Below are 21,718 nucleotides of genomic sequence, written 5' to 3' on the forward strand. Positions count from 1 at the left end.
CAGCTATGCCTTTATGCATTATACACACATAACAGCCATTGAAAACACCAGCTCAAATCCAGCCAGTTGATCTAGCCTTCATTTCCTTGCAAAGGAATTCCAGTCTTGCTGTTCCAGGTAACACACAACATAGGGGACACCTCAAGCACCTCAAGGCCTAATGAGAAGAATCAAATGCTATTTGTATATCATTTCCTCTTGCTTTCTGCTAAGCAATTAGAAGAGAGATGGAAGGAGATGGAGTTGTTTGAGTTGGTTAAGTGCACCAAACTGGCAAGCAATACAAAAATACATCTAGTGAAAGCACACGCCCAGTGAAAACACTCACCCAGTTTATTGAGATCTGTATTCTTCCCCAAAGACTGTGTCAAGAGCACTGTGTTAATGGAAACCTCTTGTAAGAAAGGTGGGACTGTTTTGTTCATTAGTTTGAGAAGATAGTTCAAGTTAAGAGCTTCAAGCTTTTCAAAACCTCAAGTGGTACTTTTACAAATACTCTTCTAGGTGAGCAGGTCCTGTACTCCTCCAGCAAGCAGGATTCTTTTGCTTTATCCAGAAACAATAACTTTCTTTCTTAATTTGATTATCTGCATACCTGTTTATAAAACTAAAGGCAAACCAAAACACAAAATAAAGACCAGCTGGGGAGAAGGTAGTGGAATTATTGTGCTATGAGAAGTAGTAAAGGAGTGGAGGCTGGGCATGTTCCATTATACACTTCCTCACCTTTTGTTTTCTTTTTTGTGGTTTGTTTCTGGTGGTGGTTTTTTTTTCTGTAAAAGCTGGGTTTTAGGAAGACAGTTTTGGTTTCATTCCAAATTTGTACTTAGTAAGTCCCATTCGAGGCTTCCAATGCTAAGGATTTGAATTTGCCTGAAAAATTAGGAAAAAGACTACTTTTTTGTTTATGTATGATTTATGCTGCCTTTCTCAAGACAAAATATGAGGGCTATACTTAACTATAATTTTACATTAAGTGAATGGAGATAGTAATGATCCTCAGAAATACAGTTTTCTAAGACACAGAATTGCAGTGTGCCCTAACATGGAGAAACAGAGGTAACAAAAAAAATGTGTGAGATCTGAAACTGAAGTGCAAACTGACTGATACACAGTGTGTTTTAAATTCATTGATATTTTGAAACCAATTCAATTTCATCAGTTAAAGATCTGATGTTAGGAAGAGGAGGAGTATACAGGTTGCTTAACACTGAGTGTGTCAATATTGTTTACAAAGCTTCCCTTGCAGACCTGCCTGAATAGATCCTGTCCAAATTTCTGCCCTTTTTTAACTCGAGAAACTATTCTGAGAGTGCGCATGGGGATTTTTCAAGGGGCAAACCAGGTAATAAAGACAGTCCTGTAAGCATCAGAAAGTTAAGGAGGTATAATTCTGATCCTCCAGATAAACAGAAATAAGTGCGCTTTCAATACAGAAAACTTCCTGTGATTCATTTAAAACTGGTTTTTGTTTTGCCACCACTCCCTACTGACGCTGCAGTCAGCCCTGTTTCCAAAAACATTATCGGCACCACTCCCAACTGCAAGTGCACACATCTGTGCCTGCAGCCAGATGCACTGCAGCGACTGTGCCCAATCTTCCCACCCCAGAGACTTTGTAATATAATTGCAAATCAGAGGAGTGTCACTCCCTACCTGGCGTAGGAATCTGTACAGCTAAAATACTGACAACCAGTGTGTGCACTGAAGGTCCCAAGTACTGAATTCACTCTGCACAAGCAGCTGAGCTGTGCTGTTCATGCACACAGGAGATCCTGCTCTGTTCCTGGGAGCAGGGAGAGGCCATGGCCCCTGAGGAGCCATTCACACCAACCTCTCAGAGCCAGAACATACACGTTCACATACTGACAGATGTCTTCACATTTATACTACTGACAAATAAAATTTCACAAAATTCAGTCAAAATGGTGGGAGAATTCCTTATTATACAGATCTGTCTGAAACAAAGACAGACTCCTCTTTCTCAGGTCTGGGAACTTTGTACCTCATCTCACCTCTGAGTTGAAAGCTAATTACATGCTTTACTCTTCTTCATGTTATTTGCATTTTTTCCCCCTTGTCTTTTAAATTAACTTTGGAAAGCTTTTGTGGAAAGCCTGTATGCAAGAGCCAAAAGATTCCAGGTGATGTTTGAGAGTGAGGATATGTGACAGGCCTGGCCCACCCATCAACCCTTTACTTGACATACATTCCTTATATGCTGAGCTGTGACCAGATCAAAGAGAGTGTGGTTTTGTTTAATAGTGTTTTAATTCAAGGCAGCTCTGACAGTACTTGTGCACAGCTAGGTATATTGTGACACAGAAAATCCTTCTTTTAGGGTATATTTTATTTGCAACCGTAAGCCTTTACAACCTCATTTAGATCACAACTAGGGATCCCTTTGTCAATATATCTGATAATCCTGAATTGCTGGAAACAACACTGGTAAGATACAAAAAGCAGCAACACAGGACTAAAATGTCTCCTTTTAGGATTCATTGAATAGTTTGGTTGGAGGTTGTTTTTTTATCGGGTTTTTCATTGGATTTTTTCATTGTAGTTGTTATTGCCTCCAACATGTAGAATTTCTAATTTATTTGTAGGAAACCTGAAACTTTTTAGAAGCACCTACAGCCAAGACTCCCAAAATTCTTGTCAGCAGAAGTCCAAAAATCTATTTTGTGTGCATTGAGTTCCTGATCAAAGGGTCCCATCCACTCTATACTTATCACAAGTAAACTGGCTCTCAAAGTAGCTATCTGTTGATGAAAAGTGTTTTCAGAGATTAACAGTGACACAGACTGCACCTTTATCTGTAAGCCTGATTTACATAAAATGCTCTCAGCAAAGTTGAATGAAGAGTTAGTGCTTGTAGTTAAGAAACAGCTCTTGTGTTTGACCTCTTGATTGTCTTTAATTACAGGCATGGTAAAACTAGCATTACATATTATTTTCATTTGCAGCATTAGCTGATTGAGGTCCTTGAATGTTTCTAGTATCTGTTCATCCCAAGAGAACAACTAGAGAATATACATTAGCTGTTAACAAGGTCCTGACTCAGATGTGTTGTGAAGCAAGAAGATGTAGTTATGTACCTGAAGCAAAGGTTATCTATACTGGGTCACAGTAGCCTTCATTTACTAGATAGTTTCAGGGCTGCTGCTCTGGCAAGGTCCTCCCACAATTGTCCAAAAGCAACAAAGTATTTTGCAACTCCTGCGACATCTATGTAACTTTAAAAATTGGAAAAATTCATACAAATACATGTTAGATACTGCCTAATTGATCACAATCGGTAATTAGGAAATGAAATGGCTCCAGAAGAAGGAGGAGGAATGAAAGCAGCAGAGATTTTTAAGAAATTTGATTATGCAAAAATGGGAATGTTTTGATTTCAGTCCATTTGGATGGGAAAAGTAACTGATCGCTCCAATAGTGACACAGATGTTTATCTCTAACTTAAATGCCTTTTATTAAAATGGATATACATATTGAAATGCTCTTTTAATGAAATCTCTTTCACTCTTGTAAAGATACATTAATGTCAGAGATGAGCAATAAGCAATATTTAGATCTAAATCTACAGTTAGATTTTGGTTGGTTGGTTTCTATCTCAAACAATAAATATGGGAAGAAAAATAAGTGATGCATACGTGCATATCTAATTGAAAGATGTCAAGCCTTTTTGAAAAGGACACAAACATTTGCTGACAATCATTCTCCCCAAACTAGAACTAAACCATTTAAACCTCCTCTCATTCTTTTTACTCCTCGTTACTTTTCATTTATAAACACTGCCAGATGCCAGCTGAGGCAGAAGACAGAAACAGTAATCTGCAGATGTCTATTTGTGATGTTTCAAGCATAACCAGAAGCTGAATCTATTAGGAAGAAAAACCCAAGCCCCACAGAAAAGCATAAGTTCTTCTGAGCAATTCACCCTGCATTTGCAGATCTAATGTAAAGTGCAGATTATAAGTAAAATTTTAATGAGGTCAGTGCAGATGATGAATAAAAACAATCTATGATGCCAGATACCAGTCCACATAGCTGGACTCCTTCATACATTTTTTACAGCTCAGGGTCAGAAATCAGAGGGCATTCGGCATTCCCATTATAGCTGTGGAGTGTCGTAAAGTCTGTTCTGCACAAAATGTTAACACTGAAATATTTTAAACTATTAATTTAGGCAAACTTCTTTCCTGATGCACTTACTCTTAAACTGATTGTTTAAACTACACTTAACTGTATAAAGGAGAAGGACAACATAAATCATGCCAAAGAGCTTTCTTTAAAAGGGAGAAAAAAATTCATACATAATTGATTTAGCAGCTAAACTACTTATCGAACATACATTAAGCATTTTTAATGTGTGAAATACTACTTGAATTGCAGTTCCTGTATTTTTGTCCATGTCTATAAATGAATATTCAACCACATGGTAATTTTAATGCTGGCTTTGTTTACTGTCTTACAGGAAGCTTCAAAAGATGGTGCATGACATCAAGAAAAATGAAAGTGGGATAATAAACAAGTTCAAAAAGTGAGTTTGAAATGCCAATCCTAGTTTTACTACTTTGGGGAAGTTCAGATTGCTAGCATAGCATATAGTATTCTAGTGATGGGACCATGCTATTCTAGAGAAATGCACTTCAGCATATGTAAAAAAGTTTCAGTCCAGTCTGTAACATGCAGAATTGTCATCAGTATTAAGAGTAACACAAAATATTTGCAGAATTGGCCTCAAGCAGGAGGTTACATTTGTAGCCTTTGTAAAGCAGTATTGGGGTAAGATGCATTTTTTGTACATAATCTTTGGGAATTACCACCACTACTTGTTTGGGGGTGTGCCTTTCTCCTCAGGTCACTGTTTAGGCTACCTGCTGCAATTAAGTTTTAATTTGAGCTCCACCTTGAACCAACTGGTCAGACATCATAGTTAGAATTCCCATAAAAATGCTAAGTCCTCCTGTGTTTCAGTTCCACTACACAAACCTCAGGACTACCTAACACCCATAGTCCATGTATACTAATGCCATGTGCATACAAGTATCACAAGAAATATTCATGTGTACTTATACATAGAAAAAAAAAAAAATCCAGTAATTCTGCATCCTTGTTAAAGGAAGATATTATTCACAGTTTCCAGTCATATATCTATTTAAGCCAATTACAGAAATACAGAATTAACCAGGTTGGAAAAGACCTCAGAGATCATCAAGTCCAACCTATCACCCAGCACCATCTAACCAACTAAACCGTGGCACTAAGTGCCTCATCCAGTCTCTTTTTAAACATGTCCAGTGATGGTGACTCCACCACCTCCCTGGGCAGCCCATTCCAATGGCCAATCACTCTTGCTGTGAAGAATTCCTAACATCCACCCTAAACATCCCCTAGCACAGCTTAAGACTGTGTCCTCTTGTTTGTCACACGGTGGCTGGGAGAAGAAACCAACCCCCACCTGGCTATTAGCTATTTAGCACACTTTTTCTTTTTCCTAATGTTCATTTGCATTGAACTCTCATTTGGATGTGGTTTTCTCATTCAGATGTTTTTCATTACATAGGTCATTGACAGCAAAAGTACTAAGTACTCTTAAAAGTTAATTAGTGTACAGTGTCTGCAGTGCTTGCAGAATGACCATATTAAATGCTAGAAATACAGCTCTCACACATAAAAGGCACATACAAACATTGTTCAAAATTATTCTTAAGGAATGATCATGATGGGAAAGGTAGGGTTTTAACAAGAGGTATACACAAAGCGATCAGTAGGTGGACGAAGCAAGATGACTTTGCCCAGTTTGGCTATGCAAGAACTCTGGCAAGTCAGGTTGGCTCTGCTATTGCCACTGCTGCCAGCCCAGGCAGGACTGGTGTTTGTGGTGAAGCCACTAGCAGAGGAGAGTGGTACACTTCTAGAAGCAGCAGTGCCCACCTGGCTCTCTAATTCCCCACACAGAAGGAGTAACCTCATGCTGCAGGCCCTCCTTTGTGGCCACTTTATCATAGCTGTGTTTCTGTCCACAAATCTCAAGCAGGTTCTGATGGAAACACTTGACATATCACAGGTTCTTGAGATCTCTTTTTTCTCTACTTATCCTCTTTCACTTCAGCATCGCTGCCAATCACAGTAAATCACAGTCACATGGTATATGTACTTGTCATTTACATATCAGCACATAGGCAGATTTTCCCTTCAAATGACCCTCTCTCAGCCATTTGTATCTTGAATGTAACTTAAACCTATTTTTATTTTAACACAATATGTAAATGGACCACTGTATTCAGAGATCAATCTGCATAAAAGTCATAGTTTCACTGGGACCTGCTCACAGGGAAGAGCTTTCAGGCTGTTAAGGTTTTTGGTGGGTTTTTGGAGGTGAAGGGGATAAGGGGGATTTTTGGGGAAGTTTGTTGTCATTGCTGTTCAATAAAGAGTGAATTCCTACTTGACAGTAGTAGTTTAATTTTAGTTAATGTTGATAATGTTGCAGTGGGTCCAGTCCAGGTGCCTCTGAGAAGAAAGCAGATGTAGGAAGGATAGAAATATCTCAATTCATAGTTTGAGGCAAAAAATTGTCTTCCACAGTTGCCTGGACACGAATCCTGCTGTTAATTGGTATTGTTCTGACTGTGCGTCCTTCCCTGAGAGTAAAAGGGGAAGAACAGACAAGGGAAAAAATAACAAGAACTAAATGTAACTGAAGCTGGGAGTGTCAGAGGTGCCATCATTAAATGTCAGATACAAGGCTGCTGCTGTAACACTGCAATTCTTTGATTTTTCTCAAGATTAAAAAATCCACAAAAAAAGAGCAGGCTCATCAAAATGCTTAATGTACGACTGCAACACACAGCTCACATTTCACCTTCTCCAGTTGTAAGAATACAAATGGAGATTTAGAAAAAAGCACATAATAATCTTTCTGATACTTGTCATTATAATCTCTTCTGTATTTAGGAAGATCAGAAACTTAAGTTTTCTTTTTTTAATGAAGAAAAAGATTCTTACATTTGCACATTTCAGAATTCAAACCTTGAACCCAGCACATAATGAAACTTGATATAAAAGCATGACTTAACAATATGATAAGGGTATCTTCAAAAGTTGCTAAGCTTTACAGAATTAGAATTGTCTGTATTCCTCTGAATGTGCCCTTTGGAGGCTTTTTGTCTCAATTCTAGGTGCTTTTTCCTAAAAAAATACATATATCCAGTGGATCAATTCATCCATTTCACTAACAGGATTATTTTATTAAATGTCAAGGATTTAAACATAATTGAAGCAGGAAAAAAATGTGTTAAAAATAGCCTTATGTAGCACAGATTTAGAATTTGTAGCACATCTTTTTTGATTCTATTTCAAACCTATAAGTAGAAATCATTTTAGAGAAGTCAGTGTATTTACCTCTCCCAAGCCTAACAATGTCACACATGCATCCTATATACCTCTGCCACTGAAACTGAAAGAATACTCATGAAATATATTTTCCTTGTTTCCAGTGTTTAAAAAGACTCTCATAAAATCTTGATTTGCTTTTGATTATGCAGAAAAGTAAAAGAAGTTTTTGCATTATGTGTCTTTCTTTCCAGTCTAGTTTGTCTGTGGGGTTCAGGTGGAGTGGGATAAGTCTACTACCCTGTGTGTATTAAAGGTCAGCAGAAAGCAGTCTGAGCAGTGGTGTTCAACAGGAAAGAAAACTATAGATTGTTTCTTCAGTGCTTAAAAGTTTCTGCTGTTTATTCCCCATCCTGATTCAAAATTTTCTGATGGTAAAAATATTACCCACTGCAGCATAGCATTCACCTGCTTGCCCTTAATCACATGCAAACCTGTTTACAATACTGAGTCCCAGCTGCTGTGCAGATCATGATGTCAAAGAGGATTATGTACTCAGGTGTAGAAGCAAGAGGAATTGTCACACTTTGTACATATAAACAATGAAAGCCAGGGTCTCTGTTTAATATTTACATCCTTGATAATACAGATCAGGGAAGTAAGAGAAATTGTAGATTTCACTCTGCAGGGTTGCCTATGCTTGAAACACACTGTAAAGCCACAGCACTCATCTGTGAAGATAAACTTTAAGCCTGTAGGCTTTGTTCAGTCAGATGCTAGCAGTCAGATGCTAGCTCCACCAAAGGTAGTGCTAAAGTCGTACTCCATATACAGCAAAATCAAGATTTTTTGCTCAAGTTGTGAAAGGATAGTAATAACACTTAGGAAAAAAAGAAGTTGCAGATAAAATTAATCTTGTACAATTGCTAGACAATTCCAAAGCTACAGAAAATTATTCCACTAGATCGTGAGAACACAGCTCAGGAAAATTTATCTGTCAGCTGGATTGCATCTGTTGGGAACTCTGAAAACCTTTCTGGCAAAGTTAAGTTACTTTATCTTTTAATCACAAGTGTGAATCTAGTATACTCAGAATTAATACATATTCTAAATACTCGACTCAGTAAAGGTATCAATATAAATTTTGTAAGTTAAAAGTTTAGTAAGTTAAAATGATTCCTAAGACGGGAGTGGACTTTGTACAGAGTTAATACCAGAAAAAGTGAAGGACTCTTGAAAGCAAAGAGGTTTTAGGCACATATTGGATGCTAGGGGAGTGAGCAGAAATACTAGTGAGGAAATACATCAGTGGAAGAATTAAGTGCTATTCACAAAGGGCTACTTCTGTGTACATTTGGTTAATGTGCTCGGTATAGCCTGCAAAAACAAGCATTGCTAGAGCAGAAAACTCAGTCCTCTGCTGCTGTTTATTGAAAAAAATCTCTGTTTAGCGCAGGAAAACACAGAAATGTGCTACAAACTCAAAGCACATGATCAATATTTGCAATCACTACAGGACACCTTACATGAGGAAAGTTAAGCACATGCCTAAATATTTTGTAGGATCAACCTCAGCATGCTCTAGAGAGGAAATCCCAGAATACATTGTTTTTAAATGAAATGGATTTTTGTCCTAAAAGAAGCAATTAATTTCTCTACAGTGGATTCTGTTCTTGTGTGAGCAACATCTAGATATGATTACGGGAAATGTCTCAGTACCTGGTTATTTGTCAAAGTTTAAATAAATATAGTACAATGTGTTATGCTGCTTTTAAAAATTGTAAACATATTCTCAAAAACATACCTGGATTTCACTGAGTCCTTTAGAAATTAATTTTCTCAAGGGTATTCCAGTATCTCCAGAAAATTACTTATTTTCTATTATTTTCTATTGTCTACTTATTTTCTATTACTTATTTTCTATCCTATTTGAGAAAAAAAAAAATAGTCCCATTAACATTAAATTTAAACTTGAATTATTTGTGTTTTATCACAGCTGAGACAGAGATACTTAACCACCGCTAACTTAACTCCAGAGCAGAGTAGCACTATAATATTTTACTTGGAAATTGCATTTGCTATGATTTTATATAACTGTTAAAAGGTATGTTAAGAAATTATTCTGTCCTCCACTTAAATATGTATGCTTATTTGGATTCTATTTGATCCTTTCATTCCTTTCTCATTAACTTCAGGGGATAGGATGGAGTCAGTCATCACTCTGCAAGCATCTAAGTTGACAGTGATGTCAGAATCTGAAATACTGCCAACCTCTCTTTGACACTGGGGTTATGTCTTTTGAGTTTGCATTATGGTTTGCACTTTTTATGACGTTCTGGCTCTTGCAAAGTGAAGCTCCAGATGACTTTGGAAGAGGCTGGATTTTAGTCCTGGTGATAAGTAAATCATACTGGTGTAGTCAGAGTTATTTTTTTTAAGCAGATTTGACTTGTAGAGTATGTAATATATTTGAAGCCAATATAGATGTGGCCATTAACTGTTTAAGCTCTGTGACAGAAACTCTTCTTTTTTTTTTCTTCTATTGATATTCAGGTTCCAAAATGAACAAGTGGCCTTTATTTGCAAAACTGGGAAAGATACTTGGGATCGGTATGCAATTTCAGAGCTGCACAATGGCATGATAGGCTTCTTAGACACAGACCTCTGTTCTGTGCTTCGTATGCTTTTGTTGTAACATATTTACATTTTCTGTCGGGGCCACTGCCAGGATTTCCAGGGCCCAGGACAAAGCATTGAAGTCTTCTTCTGCTTAGCATCTTAGAAAGTGTAAGTGGCTTAAGCCACATACTTTACACCATGACCCAGACACCCTCTTACTGTTGCCTTGGTTCCACAATTTTCTAAGCCTCTAACTTCTTCAAACAACTCATGATAGACATCTTGCAAAGTAGATGAATAGATTTTGGTCAATCCTCCCTAAGACCTGAGATCTGCCCTGGCGGTGGCCCTAGGTTTTCCTTTCTAACATGCCTGTGCTAACCTGGACAGAAGACAATAGCAGGGCTGTTGAGAATGCTTTATAATTTACTGTTCATACCCTAAGTTATATACTGTTGAAGGAAGTTAAACACTTAGAGGAAGCACCTGCACATCTTTAGTGCTGTTAGTGATGAAAAAAAGCAGGTAAATACTTCCAAAATGATGTGCCTAGATTGGGTTTGGTTTAGGGGGGTGGTTGGTTTAGGGCTTTGGTGGATTTTGTTTTCAGCCTTAGCCGTGTCATACTTTGTTTGTTTTTTTCCCTGAACAACAGAATTTCATTAATTCAACTCAAAAGCAGACAAAGCATTTCTCAAATCAGGCAATGATTGTAAACTGATGTGTTAGTGCCAGCATGCCACCACCCTGAGTAACACCGGTACCTGAACAATGACACCTAAGCAGCATGCTCAGGACCTAAACACCGAGTGTCCCACATTACTCTTATTTTTACAGTGTAATGAACAAATTGATAATCAACTGACTGCAATTCAGGGTCTTGTCTGGACAGCTGCAGTTTAGCAAAAGGGAGTATACATATAGGTATGAGCAGGAGTACACATATGTACTTTGCTAAATATGTATGTACATGCCCATATGTATGTACATGCCCATATGTATAGCCACAAAGATCCTTTCAGTACTTCTACAAATTATCTTTTGATTCACTTGGTATTACAAATGCCATTGTGACATTGTTTACCAATAAAGGGGCATAATAGTACAAAATAATAGTAAATGAAAACAGAATTTGGCCCTGAGAGACCTGGTAGACATTTAAACATCAATCAGAAAATTAAGTGCCTGAAATAAGATAGTTATAAAAATACAAACAGAGTGCTGCACCGCTTTCTTATGCTATAGTCTTAGCAAAGCCTCAGAGAGCCCGCACAGATTTTCATCATCAGATGTGTGTTTTAATCTGACCCATATGTTATCTATTTCTGCATTGGAAATGAAGAAGGGTGAGCAGGAAAGCTGTTCTTTCAAAATACAATGTTAGCCAAAATAAACATTAAAACCAACCAAGCAAAAAACCAAACCAACCAAACAAACAAAAAACAAAACCAAACCAAGCAAGCAAACAAAACCAAAAACTCAGATCAAATTCTAACTTCTCATCTGTTTCTAACTTTTCAAAGCATTCTCCTGCATCTGTTTGCTAAGCATCTGTGACGGTAATCTATATTTCTTCAGTTGCAGGTATCTCTTGTAATCAGCTTTTTTATGTGTCTGGCTAATGTTCCATAATAGTAAACATTACAGGTTTATAATAAATATAATAATTATTGTTTGCAGGCTAAAAAACAGACCTCCACCAAGTCTACCACAGAGGGATTATGCTTCAGGTAATGCTGTGTTTGTGTAAATATAAACCAAATGTCTGTGTGTATTTGGTATCCCTGCACCAAAATAATATTTCAGCTACACATTTCCTCATAATTTGTTTTTAATGAGAGCACGGTATACCATTATCAACACTAAAGGTAGTTAACACCTCTTGAAAGGAGCAACAAGCAAAATGTGGCAAGTTGTCCCAGTATGAAGAAAGTAGCAAGCAGTTACTCCTTCAAAATCTATTAACCAGGGTTCTGCATGTAGACTGCTCTAAAATGGAGAATTCACACTTGGTCCCTCTCTGACAGAAGTTGTTATGTCAAAGTAAATAGGGGAAACAATGAACAAATGGATCCTCACAGATTCACAATCTTAATACTGTTAAGGTGTCAATGGTGATGTAATGAATTATCATGAAGCACTGTCAACAAACATGCCCAGTTTTACAAGTAAACAGCTGTCTTGTTAAGGAAACAATATGAGAGCTGAAGCAAAGAGGACAGAGTTTGCAAGTCAATTGTTCCTTATTTAATGTAAACACTAGTAACTAGCATTGCTGTCTTGGAGCTTTAACTAAGAAACTAGAAAGTGCAATGTCCAGAGGTCAGTGATAGTTGCATTATACAAAAATGGTTAATTTTACTTAAAAATTAGATTCTTTAGCAAGTCATTCTGGGTAAGGTACACTCTGCTTTTCAGCCCATGTGCAGTTTGCTATTTTCTAATGCTTTTCCAATAGCTCTGAAACAGTCTTTCAAAAACAAGCAAGCAGGCATTTACTTTACTAGTCAGTCCAAACCATATGTGTTGCTCTGAACCCTTTAGGAAATTTTGGCTACTCTTTTTTTTTTTTTAACTGGGTATGATAAGTATAGATAGAAAAACAAAAAATCTAAGATAAACACTCATGTTCACTATTCCATCTCCTTAAATAACTCTAATGTTTGGTTTAGAACATGCAGACAATGAAGAGGAACAATGGTCAGATGATTTTGTAAGTACATATTTTGGGGTAGTATGAAGTTACTGTAGCAACAAGTTTGCACAAACAACAGCAATAAAAGTTTATTTTTTAATCATTTGCTTGTGGCTTAACTTAATACTACTGAAATGTAAATAATGTGGATGTAACAAATAAAATAACAAGTAGCCACCAATTTTCTTATGTTTGGCTTAGAAGCACTGTCAGCTGTAGCTTTTTGGGTAAGTAAGCACATGGGATCAGTTTGAAGGACTCCTCAAACTGAACAATAATTTCAGCAACTATTAAGATCCTCTCTCTGGGAGAGTGAATGTGGGAGGGGTGAGGAGTAGAAAGCCACTTCTTCCTTAAAAACTTCTGATGAGATTTTAGAGAAGATCAGAATGAAACAAGTCATGGCCTTCAGCCATGTAAAGTAATGGTAAAAACATCAGCCTGAAGTGACTGCTTTCCTTCTGGAATTAGAGCCTGAGCACCCTTTTCACAGGAAAGGGAGAGGAAGTGATAGGACACTTCAGGAGTCACATCTGGAACTAGGAAGGAATGCTCCTGTGAAGAGAAAAAGGCTGTCACTCCACAATTGAATACTCAGTAGTTGGTGTGGAAGGATTCCTTGGAGATAGCAAGGAGACAGGAAGCAGTAAGATCCTGGGAGGAGCCAAAGGGGATGTAGGTGGGAGTGCCTATTGGTTTAGGGAGCACTAAAAAGGATACATTCTCATAATTTAGGTAACTGTACTTCTGCAAGGAAATTTGTGTAATACATTGCTATGGAGCCATAAGTATGTTATGAGATGGTACATTATCTTTCTAGGACAGCGATTATGAAAATCCAGATGACCATTCTGACTCTGAGATGTATGTGGTCCCCAGTGAAGAGAATCCTGATGATAGCTATGAACCACCTCCAAGTGAGCAGGAGAAAAAGAAGATTCCCTCTGCACTCCCTATTTCTAGGGGTGAATATGCAGGTAGAACTGGAATAGTTGACTATGTCACATTGAGAATTGCTTATTTATCAATACCAGAAGCGGCCTCAAGTGGACTAACCTGTCCTTTTCTTAAGAGTTTTCTTTTAAATGTCAGTCAGGTCTTCAGCTTTCAGAGGTATGATTTGTTACTACAGGATGAAACAAATTAGAAATGCTGGTAGAGATGTTTAGAATTTAGTTTGTCTGAGATACCTTGATGGACATGTGCTAACTACAAAATTCAAGAAAAAGTATGGGTGATATCACTAATTTGACTCTAGGTTCATCTGCATATTTTAATGCAAGAATTTGCATTGAAGATTAAGTACATAAGACTAAACAGGTCTCTTAATCTGTTCTGTATCTCAATCATTATTCCAAAGGAAGTAGTGTACAAGGCAGCCCAAATATTCACTCCACATGGTCCTTCAGAGTTGGTACTAAGGAGAATAAATATCCTGGAAAACAGGACAAGATCAATATTTTATTCACATCTGTTCAGCAAAAAGACACCTTTTCTTCCTGTTTAGATTCCTTCCAAATGTGGTCAGATCTCACTGAGGTAAATGAAAGTTAGCTTCCATTAGGTGAAGATTTGAGCCATGGGGAAAAGAAATATAGTTATGCTGCCTGCTTTCATTTTTGTGTAAGACTGTTACTGGTTACAGAATAATCATCAAAGTGCTAAAATGCCACATAGATACTCAGAGAAGTTTATCAGGACTTCACCTACATGTTCTTTGAGAGGGGGAGAAATTTTGAAAGCTACACCCCAGAGGAGTTGGTATAATTTGTGTCAGTCCTACCCTTTGTGCTGTGTAGCAGTTGTTTTTCTCATGTCAGGTATGTTCTTTTTCACTTCCTATCACCTAAGCGCATACTAGCACAGGACATACTAACTAATGGGCTACGCTACCCAGCCACCACCTTTTCTCCAAGGAGTTAGCAGTTTTTCAATCAACAGTCAACATGTAAGGATCATCTGCACCCTGATACAGAGAACTAGATGGCTACCTTGGGTGATATAACAGGATCAGTTTGCACACAGTCTCCCTTTTGGCCTGAACTGCAGCCACAGTAAAGACTTGTATGCACACATAGTAGAAGACAGTGCAGAAGCTAATGTATAATTTTTACTAAATTTGTTGTTTTCTTCACATTTAAAAGACAATCGCACCAGTCACCAGCAGCTTCCTCCCATCAACAGAACTCTTCCAAGTACACCCAGTCCAGCCACACCCAGACCAAAGAAACCACCTGTGCCATCCCTGCCATTGCCATCTCCTGCAGCAAAACCAAAAGTACCACCAAAGCCTAAGGAGTGTAATGATGATGAGGTAATGTTTATAATGTACTTATTTTGACAGTTTAAATGAATGATGGTCCCACACCCATCATACCTACACAGTAGTGCCATGGCTCGCTCTCTTTTGTAGCCTCTGTGGTACAAACAATTTTGTATTTCACAAGCAGTGACATGCAAGTACTGTGCCAATTCCTAGGAAACCATTTCCTACTTCAGGCATCAAGGAGGTTCTTTACAGCACAGGAGAGTTTCTGTTCATTTGTAACAAGCTGCAGGCACCTCAAAGGCCACACCAGGACCAAAGGGAAGGGGCTTTTATCCACCAGTCTAGAACTGAAGTAATCTGTAAATGGGTTATCAGTCTTGAGAATCCCATCCCTGCAGGATAATAAATGTCTGAAATAGCAGCCACTGTGAAATGGCAACTATTGTAAACTGCTGCCAGGGCTTCAATGCCAACTGTTGATGTGACAGAGGTTTAATTGGTAGATTTTTGTTCTGTATTTCTCACAGGATAATTACATTGTGCCAGTGGACAATGATGATAACTACATTGAACCCACAGAAAGCAGTGTGTCACCACCTACAAGACGTGAGTTTTACTCTCTTAAGCTAATAATTGCTACCTTGTTAGGAACAACAGTGTTAAAAACTGGATGGATTAATGTCTGACTCTAAGGTTCAAAGAGTGGAAATGCAGCTACTAAAGAGTATGCAGCCAGCAAAAAGGCAGTTAGCTCCTTTGGACCATAAGAAGGCCAAGGAAAATCCTTTTTAACATTATTGAAAGCCATGTTTAATTCCTGCCTCTCTCACTCAGCTGTTTCAAAGTCCAGCCCTTGTATAACCACAAAGCTTTTCATGGTATGTGATCTCACTCCTCATCCAAGGGACCCATAGCATTAAAATTCTGTTTGCTGAAGTGCCTCAAGAGAAGAACAAGCCTTTTTAGATTTTCAGTAGATAAAGACAGGCTTTGATTATATTTTTTTCTAACCTTACTATTTGAAATAGATTTGTCTGGAGCGTGAAACTACCACAGGCCAAAGGTGAAAAGTAAAAAGAGAAGTGTATATAGTTCTGCTCCTTGACATTACAGGCAGTATCAAACCTATTCATCCAAGGCATGAACACTGAATAATGTTTCCCTTTTAAAATGAGAGCTGTTTTCTGCCTCTGTTGATTCATTCAGGGTCACACACACAAAGGTATGTGTGTGCATATATATATATTAGACACACATGCACAAGTATATATGTATACAAATAAAATTGTTTTAGCTCCTGTGAACAGGTTTATGAAGGCAACAAAGACAGCCCCCTCTACTTCTCCAAAGCCTTCTCGTACTTCTGATACGCAAGGTATGTGAAGTTTGTATCACTGTCAAAATAAAGTAATTTTAAGACTGAGGAATATTAAATTATACTTGATGTACTCCCAGCACAAACCATATGACATGCTTCAGTAAAACAAAAATATGTTCCCCTTCAGGCTTTTCTATGTTGTAGCAGTTGTTTTGCCCAGCTTGAGTAGTAAATCTGTTTTAAGCCTGAATAAAACTAGAATAAGTCATTTGTCCCAGACTAATTTATTTTCAGACTCTTGCTCTAGCAGGGGAACACAAATGGATCAATACAGCAAAACAAATTATAGGACAGGATGTCAGTAATCCTATTTCACTATGAATCAAGACTCAGTATTTTAAGGTTGAATCTTAGTGTGATTTTAAAGAAATTCTTTATAGGCTGATGCTTTGCATGTCCTAAAGTGTTCCCATTTAAATTCAATAAAGAGTAATTTATTTGGAAAAATGACACACAACAGAAGCAAATATGAGGAATTATATTTGGGGGTCTAAGTGCAGATATACTAACTAAACCTTTCTTAGCCCTGCAAAGTCTCATTTGGTTTTCATTCTCATCATCTCATTAACTGCATGGAATGTAACCTTTACAGACTGATCACACAGTTGTTTAAAAGGCTTTGCATATTCATTAGCAATGTGTTTAACTTTCAAGTCATAAAGTGCAAAATGGTTTGTTGTTTTTTTTTCCCTGAATGACTTAAGATTGTTAGTTATTTTTCAGGCATTTAAAAATACTTTAGGCTTTACTAAACTTAGCCTCAATCTTAGCCTTTCTGTAAAACAGTGCCAAGCAACAGACAGGCTGCTGACAGATGGTACTAAAAAAATAAAACATCTCCCTCTGGTGGGAACTCAGACACTTTTCACTGCAATGAAGGTAATGGAGCCTGACATGAAATTTGTTGAAATATGGTTCAGTTTTCATTGAAGAAACTGGACATAGATAAAGATGCTGGAATTTGGGGCTTTAATGCCTGTAAATTAAAATACACATGAGGGACAGTGCTTAGGGATGGATGCTAGCCACGCAGATGAGCCAGCTTGTATTTAAGATTCATCTGATCTCTTCCTTCCTGAGAGTCAAGGAAATGCTAAATGCTACCACAGATGTGATGTTTTCCAAACTGTTCCAGGTTTGCACAACAGAAGCATTTATCTTACTTTGGGGGAGAAAGAAAAATAGCAAAACAAAGGTTGTGGGCTGGGGGAAAGGTTCAGTGACTGTTTATCAGACTCCTGGGTTGTTTCCTGACAGTGCCACTAGAAGATCAGGAGTCCCAGGGTTTTGGAAGCAGAATTAAACATTGAGCAGATTCTCCAAATTAATTTTTTCATAGGCACAAATATAATTTATACAAATTCTTGTAACATGCAGTACATTTTTGCTAACTCCAGAACACTTTCTTTTTTTTACACCCTCTCCTACAGAAGTCTACGAGGTTCTTGAAGAGGAGGTAAGGCCTTTCTGTAGTTTATGATTCAAATTTCCCTCAGACAGGGCACAAATATGATTGTTAATTAAAAAAAAAAAAAAAAAAAATCAGTCTTTCAAAGGAGAAAAACGCAAATATGTCAGTAGTTAGCATTTTGTGACACTTCCATTACAGAAAAGCTGTCTAACCAAACCAAAAGGCCTGCAGAACAGAATGAATAGGAAGGGGTTGAAGCTTCCCAGTTCTGTATTGCAATGATCCGATTTGGAAAGCAGCAGCCTAGGGAAATGCTTTCCTGAGCAGAACTGCAGCAAAGGAGCAATGATAGTTCTGACACAGTAATTTTCTTCCCACTGGCTGGTACTGACATGACACACAGCCAAAGCAGTCTGCTTAGAGCTTCATAGATTTACTGGTGACGACCTTGTGAACTCCCATCTCAGTGCAGACTATCAGGCAGAGTTGTACTAGAAATGTATACCGTAATGCAAAAATAAGGCATTGCTGCAATAACTTAATAGGATCATACAAATGTAGTTTATGAAATCCAAAAGTGACCAAATAATTCTGTGCATTTTCTCTTACAGGAAAAAGCAGTACCAGTACCAGCAACCAGGTAATCCATTGACAGGAGTATTTGTGCACTATTTTTAAATTGTCAGAAAATATATTCTCTCACCTAGATGTTGTATGTTACATAATTGTCTCTCTAGAAGATATACATGTAGTAGTTATTTCTTTAGATTACTCACAGAAAGACTGTCATCTGTTTCTGTTAATTTCAATAACACAAAAACCCCAAGTAGTACAGAGAAATAGTTCTTAAGGGTACTTTTAATAATTTTGAAGGGGTAGGGAAGGAGAAAGATAGGTTGCCTTTGTATTCACTGTTTCCTGTCTTAATTCATGCTTTATTACTAGGTTCACCAAGCCACTTCCATCTATGCCTGCTCAGAATATAGAGCACTCCCACATGCGCAGCACAGCCAGAGAGTCGCCTAAGCTAGATACTTGCAGGTAAGTCAACAGCAGCTTATAGCAATAGGAAATACTAGCAGAGACAAAATTGTGTCTTCTCTATCACGTAGCCTTCAGGCAATAAGCGACTGTCAGCACACACCAACAGCTAAAGATGTTGGGACAAGGGTCTCCTTGTGAACTTTTGTATTCAAGCTAGTTTGCCAAATGGGTGTTATTTTCTTGAATATCCCTTTAGGGATCCAATGCAAGGTTAAAACATCTCTCCAGGCCAGTTTAAAGCTCTATCACCCATCTCTGCACCTTTACAAATGAGATATTTTTGCAGGGCACAGAGCACAAGGATTGCTTGTAAAGAAACTGGATACAGTAAATTTGTTATTTATATTCCAAGTCTGTGGAAGAAAAGAGACAAAGTTAACTTGAGTATGCAACCTATTTCACTCATATCCCTAGAAGTGTAGGATGCTGCTTTGTAACCACTGTCTCATCTCTAGGACACTGCCCTACAAAAACAGGCTATGCACCCCAGGAAGAGCAGGCAGTGTGGTGTTTGGTAACGTCCTGTGCACAGCTGCAGGGAACCTAAGGTCCAGGACAGAAGGTCTTTTAGAGTAGTTCCACAGTAATGGCAGAGCATCACACAACCACTGCAGTGGCGCAAGCTGCAATTAAATGCATTTACTGCAGACCTCCTCCTCCCCTTTAGATTCTGAAACACATACCTGAGTCAAGCAATTAAATGAGTAAATCCTACTAATCTTATTGTGTATGTTTTCCAGAAATATTTTGCCTCTTCCCAGAAATCATCCTCATCCAAAAGCGGTGAGTAATTAATGTGTCACTATAAAAGAATGTGTTGAACTTAAGCTATTTGAGGGTTTTATATATAGCAATAAATAGATGGATGCTTTTTGTTACCTGGATTAAACAATGGAAACAGATGACTCTGTCAGATTGATCTAATATTGTAATTGTGGCTATTCATCTTTTTGACAAAATGGATAGATAGATGTACTGACCAAAGAAAAAAATTGCATTTTTTAAGGGATGTATGTCTCTGTCCACAAAAAATGGCTTACTGTATTACAAAATAGCAGCTGAACTCCAGAAACCCTATTTTCAGTAGCAATGGGCTGTTTTACCCAATCTGAAGCACCTTCCTTGAGCCTCACTTCTCTCAGATGATGAAGGATTAATACTTTCTGAAAATAGCATTTTTCTTTATGTCTGACTTGGTAGTTTGAGTAACTAGCATCACTAGAAAATGCAGTTCATGGAGGAGTAATTACAAGCTTTGTGTTCCTAAGGCTCATTCCTCTTCTTCCTCTACTCCTGTGCCTAGTCAGCCTCTTTCACTGTGCTGAACAACAGTTTTCTGATGCAAACTACCTGGAAACTTGTCTAACTGGAGCAAATAAGCAAAAGCAAATGCATAAAAGCTTCTTTTTCAGCCAAATTAGATCCATAATTTCTTCTGCACCATAGATTACCAACAGTTGGGCCAGCACAAGAGAGCATGAATGTGGAACAAACTACTAAGAAACAGGGTGACAGTAACAGCATTAGGAATATGGATCAAACTCCATCCCAATCCAATGCTCTGAATGTTCTTAAGAAATAATCAGCTTACCAATAGTATGTAGAGAAATTAGATGCTTAAAATTAAGCATTTTAGGGTACTAGCACAGCATTAGAAGTTATGGCAACATAATGCAGGTGGTATGAAAACATCTTATAGTCTTACTTTCAATCCTCACATTTCCAGATATACCAAGTATTTTGGGGGTGGGTGCAAACTTCTACATACAACAGCACCAGCATTTTACTTTCCCTTCCACCTCATCACAAGATTCTTCCCATTTAGATCTGTACCCTATAAGGTACTGAACAATTCTTGACTAGGTCCAAGATCTGGACCAATATAAGATGAGGAGAAAGACAAAAAATTCTTTCTGAGGGGAGCATGTTGGGCTGAAACTCCAGTTTCTAATCAGTGCTAAAAATAATACTACTGCTTCAGAATGGACTCAGGTGCTATATTGCAACTGAACCCTCTCCATACATTCATTCTCCAAGATTACCTCTGAGATGGCTATCATCTTAGCTTGGCAAAATCAGGAGACTAATGTTCTGCTGGGGCCACATACTGAGTTACTTACAACACCAAGGGTAGAACTTCCAAATATTAATCTGTACTATAGGTGTATTCAGCTTCTAAATGCTTGCAGCTTTCCAGTTTGTCACAGAAGTCAGCCTAAGAATTAGCTAGGGTCGTCTAAATTTCTGGATCTTCACTTGCTGTGTAAGTGGCCAGCTCTTTCTGTTTGAAAGAAAAACATGGGAATGAGCATGATGTTTGTCCAGAGCTACGCTGTACCTTTCCACCCCAACTGTACACACAGACAAAGCAAATCAGTAACTGGAACATCTGTTAACTACTCTCATTCAATCCATTCTCAACACTAACCAGTACTGATCATGTTAACAAACCTGTAACCCTTGTTCCTCTAAAAAGGCCTGGACTGACTGGGAGAAAAATGTCTCCACATAAGAATCCCTAAGATGCTGGATGATGGATTACATTTCTCCAGCCAGAGAATGGATGCACTTGTGATCAATATTAGTGAAAAGGTACTAATCTGATGGATAAAGACCAGTAAACTTATAACTGGTGCCCCTTTGAAAGGTACTTATCATATGGGAGTCTGATTCCCTAAAAGACACTAAGGGGGAGCCAGAAAAAAGCATCTCTAAAAAAAGCTGGGAAACTAGTTGGATCACTTCAATTCTGGAACGGTGAACAAAAGGTCTTCTCAGTATCATCCACTCCGGGGAAAATGTGTTCTTAGTACACTCAGATCTGCTGCAAAATTTCTGCTTTCAAGTTCAGAAATGAAAGATGAACCAAAAGGACTTGCTGAAAAATTCAGCTCAAATTTTCTTAATAACTACGAGCAACTACATGGTTATTAGAATGTTCAAAATTAGATCAAGGTT

General features: G+C 37.9%; 1 protein-coding gene across 8 annotated transcripts in view; it reads left to right on the forward strand.

Moving 5' to 3' along the window:
- The window catches only part of BLNK (B cell linker), a 100,957-nt gene that overhangs the window by 65,184 nt on the left and 14,055 nt on the right, over window positions 1–21,718 (forward strand). For 6 of the 8 annotated variants that reach the window (XM_068139625.1, XM_068139623.1, XM_068139618.1 and 3 more), the window contains 12 exons: window positions 4,481–4,546; window positions 9,898–9,954; window positions 11,644–11,693; window positions 12,636–12,676; window positions 13,479–13,635; window positions 14,803–14,972; window positions 15,455–15,533; window positions 16,222–16,302; window positions 17,736–17,761; window positions 18,328–18,356; window positions 18,662–18,757; window positions 19,501–19,543. In XM_068139625.1, the coding sequence (XP_067995726.1) occupies window positions 4,481–4,546; window positions 9,898–9,954; window positions 11,644–11,693; window positions 12,636–12,676; window positions 13,479–13,635; window positions 14,803–14,972; window positions 15,455–15,533; window positions 16,222–16,302; window positions 17,736–17,761; window positions 18,328–18,356; window positions 18,662–18,757; window positions 19,501–19,543 (895 nt within the window). The remainder of the gene's footprint in view (window positions 1–4,480; window positions 4,547–9,897; window positions 9,955–11,643; window positions 11,694–12,635; window positions 12,677–13,478; window positions 13,636–14,802; window positions 14,973–15,454; window positions 15,534–16,221; window positions 16,303–17,735; window positions 17,762–18,327; window positions 18,357–18,661; window positions 18,758–19,500; window positions 19,544–21,718) is intronic. The other 2 variants (XM_068139621.1, XM_068139626.1) reach the window with 1 other exon arrangement.

The sequence above is a fragment of the Melanerpes formicivorus genome, unplaced genomic scaffold, assembly GCF_026170545.1.
Source record: "Melanerpes formicivorus ecotype bairdi unplaced genomic scaffold, bMelFor1.0.p_v2 SCAF_6, whole genome shotgun sequence".
NCBI lineage: Eukaryota > Metazoa > Chordata > Aves > Piciformes > Picidae > Melanerpes > Melanerpes formicivorus.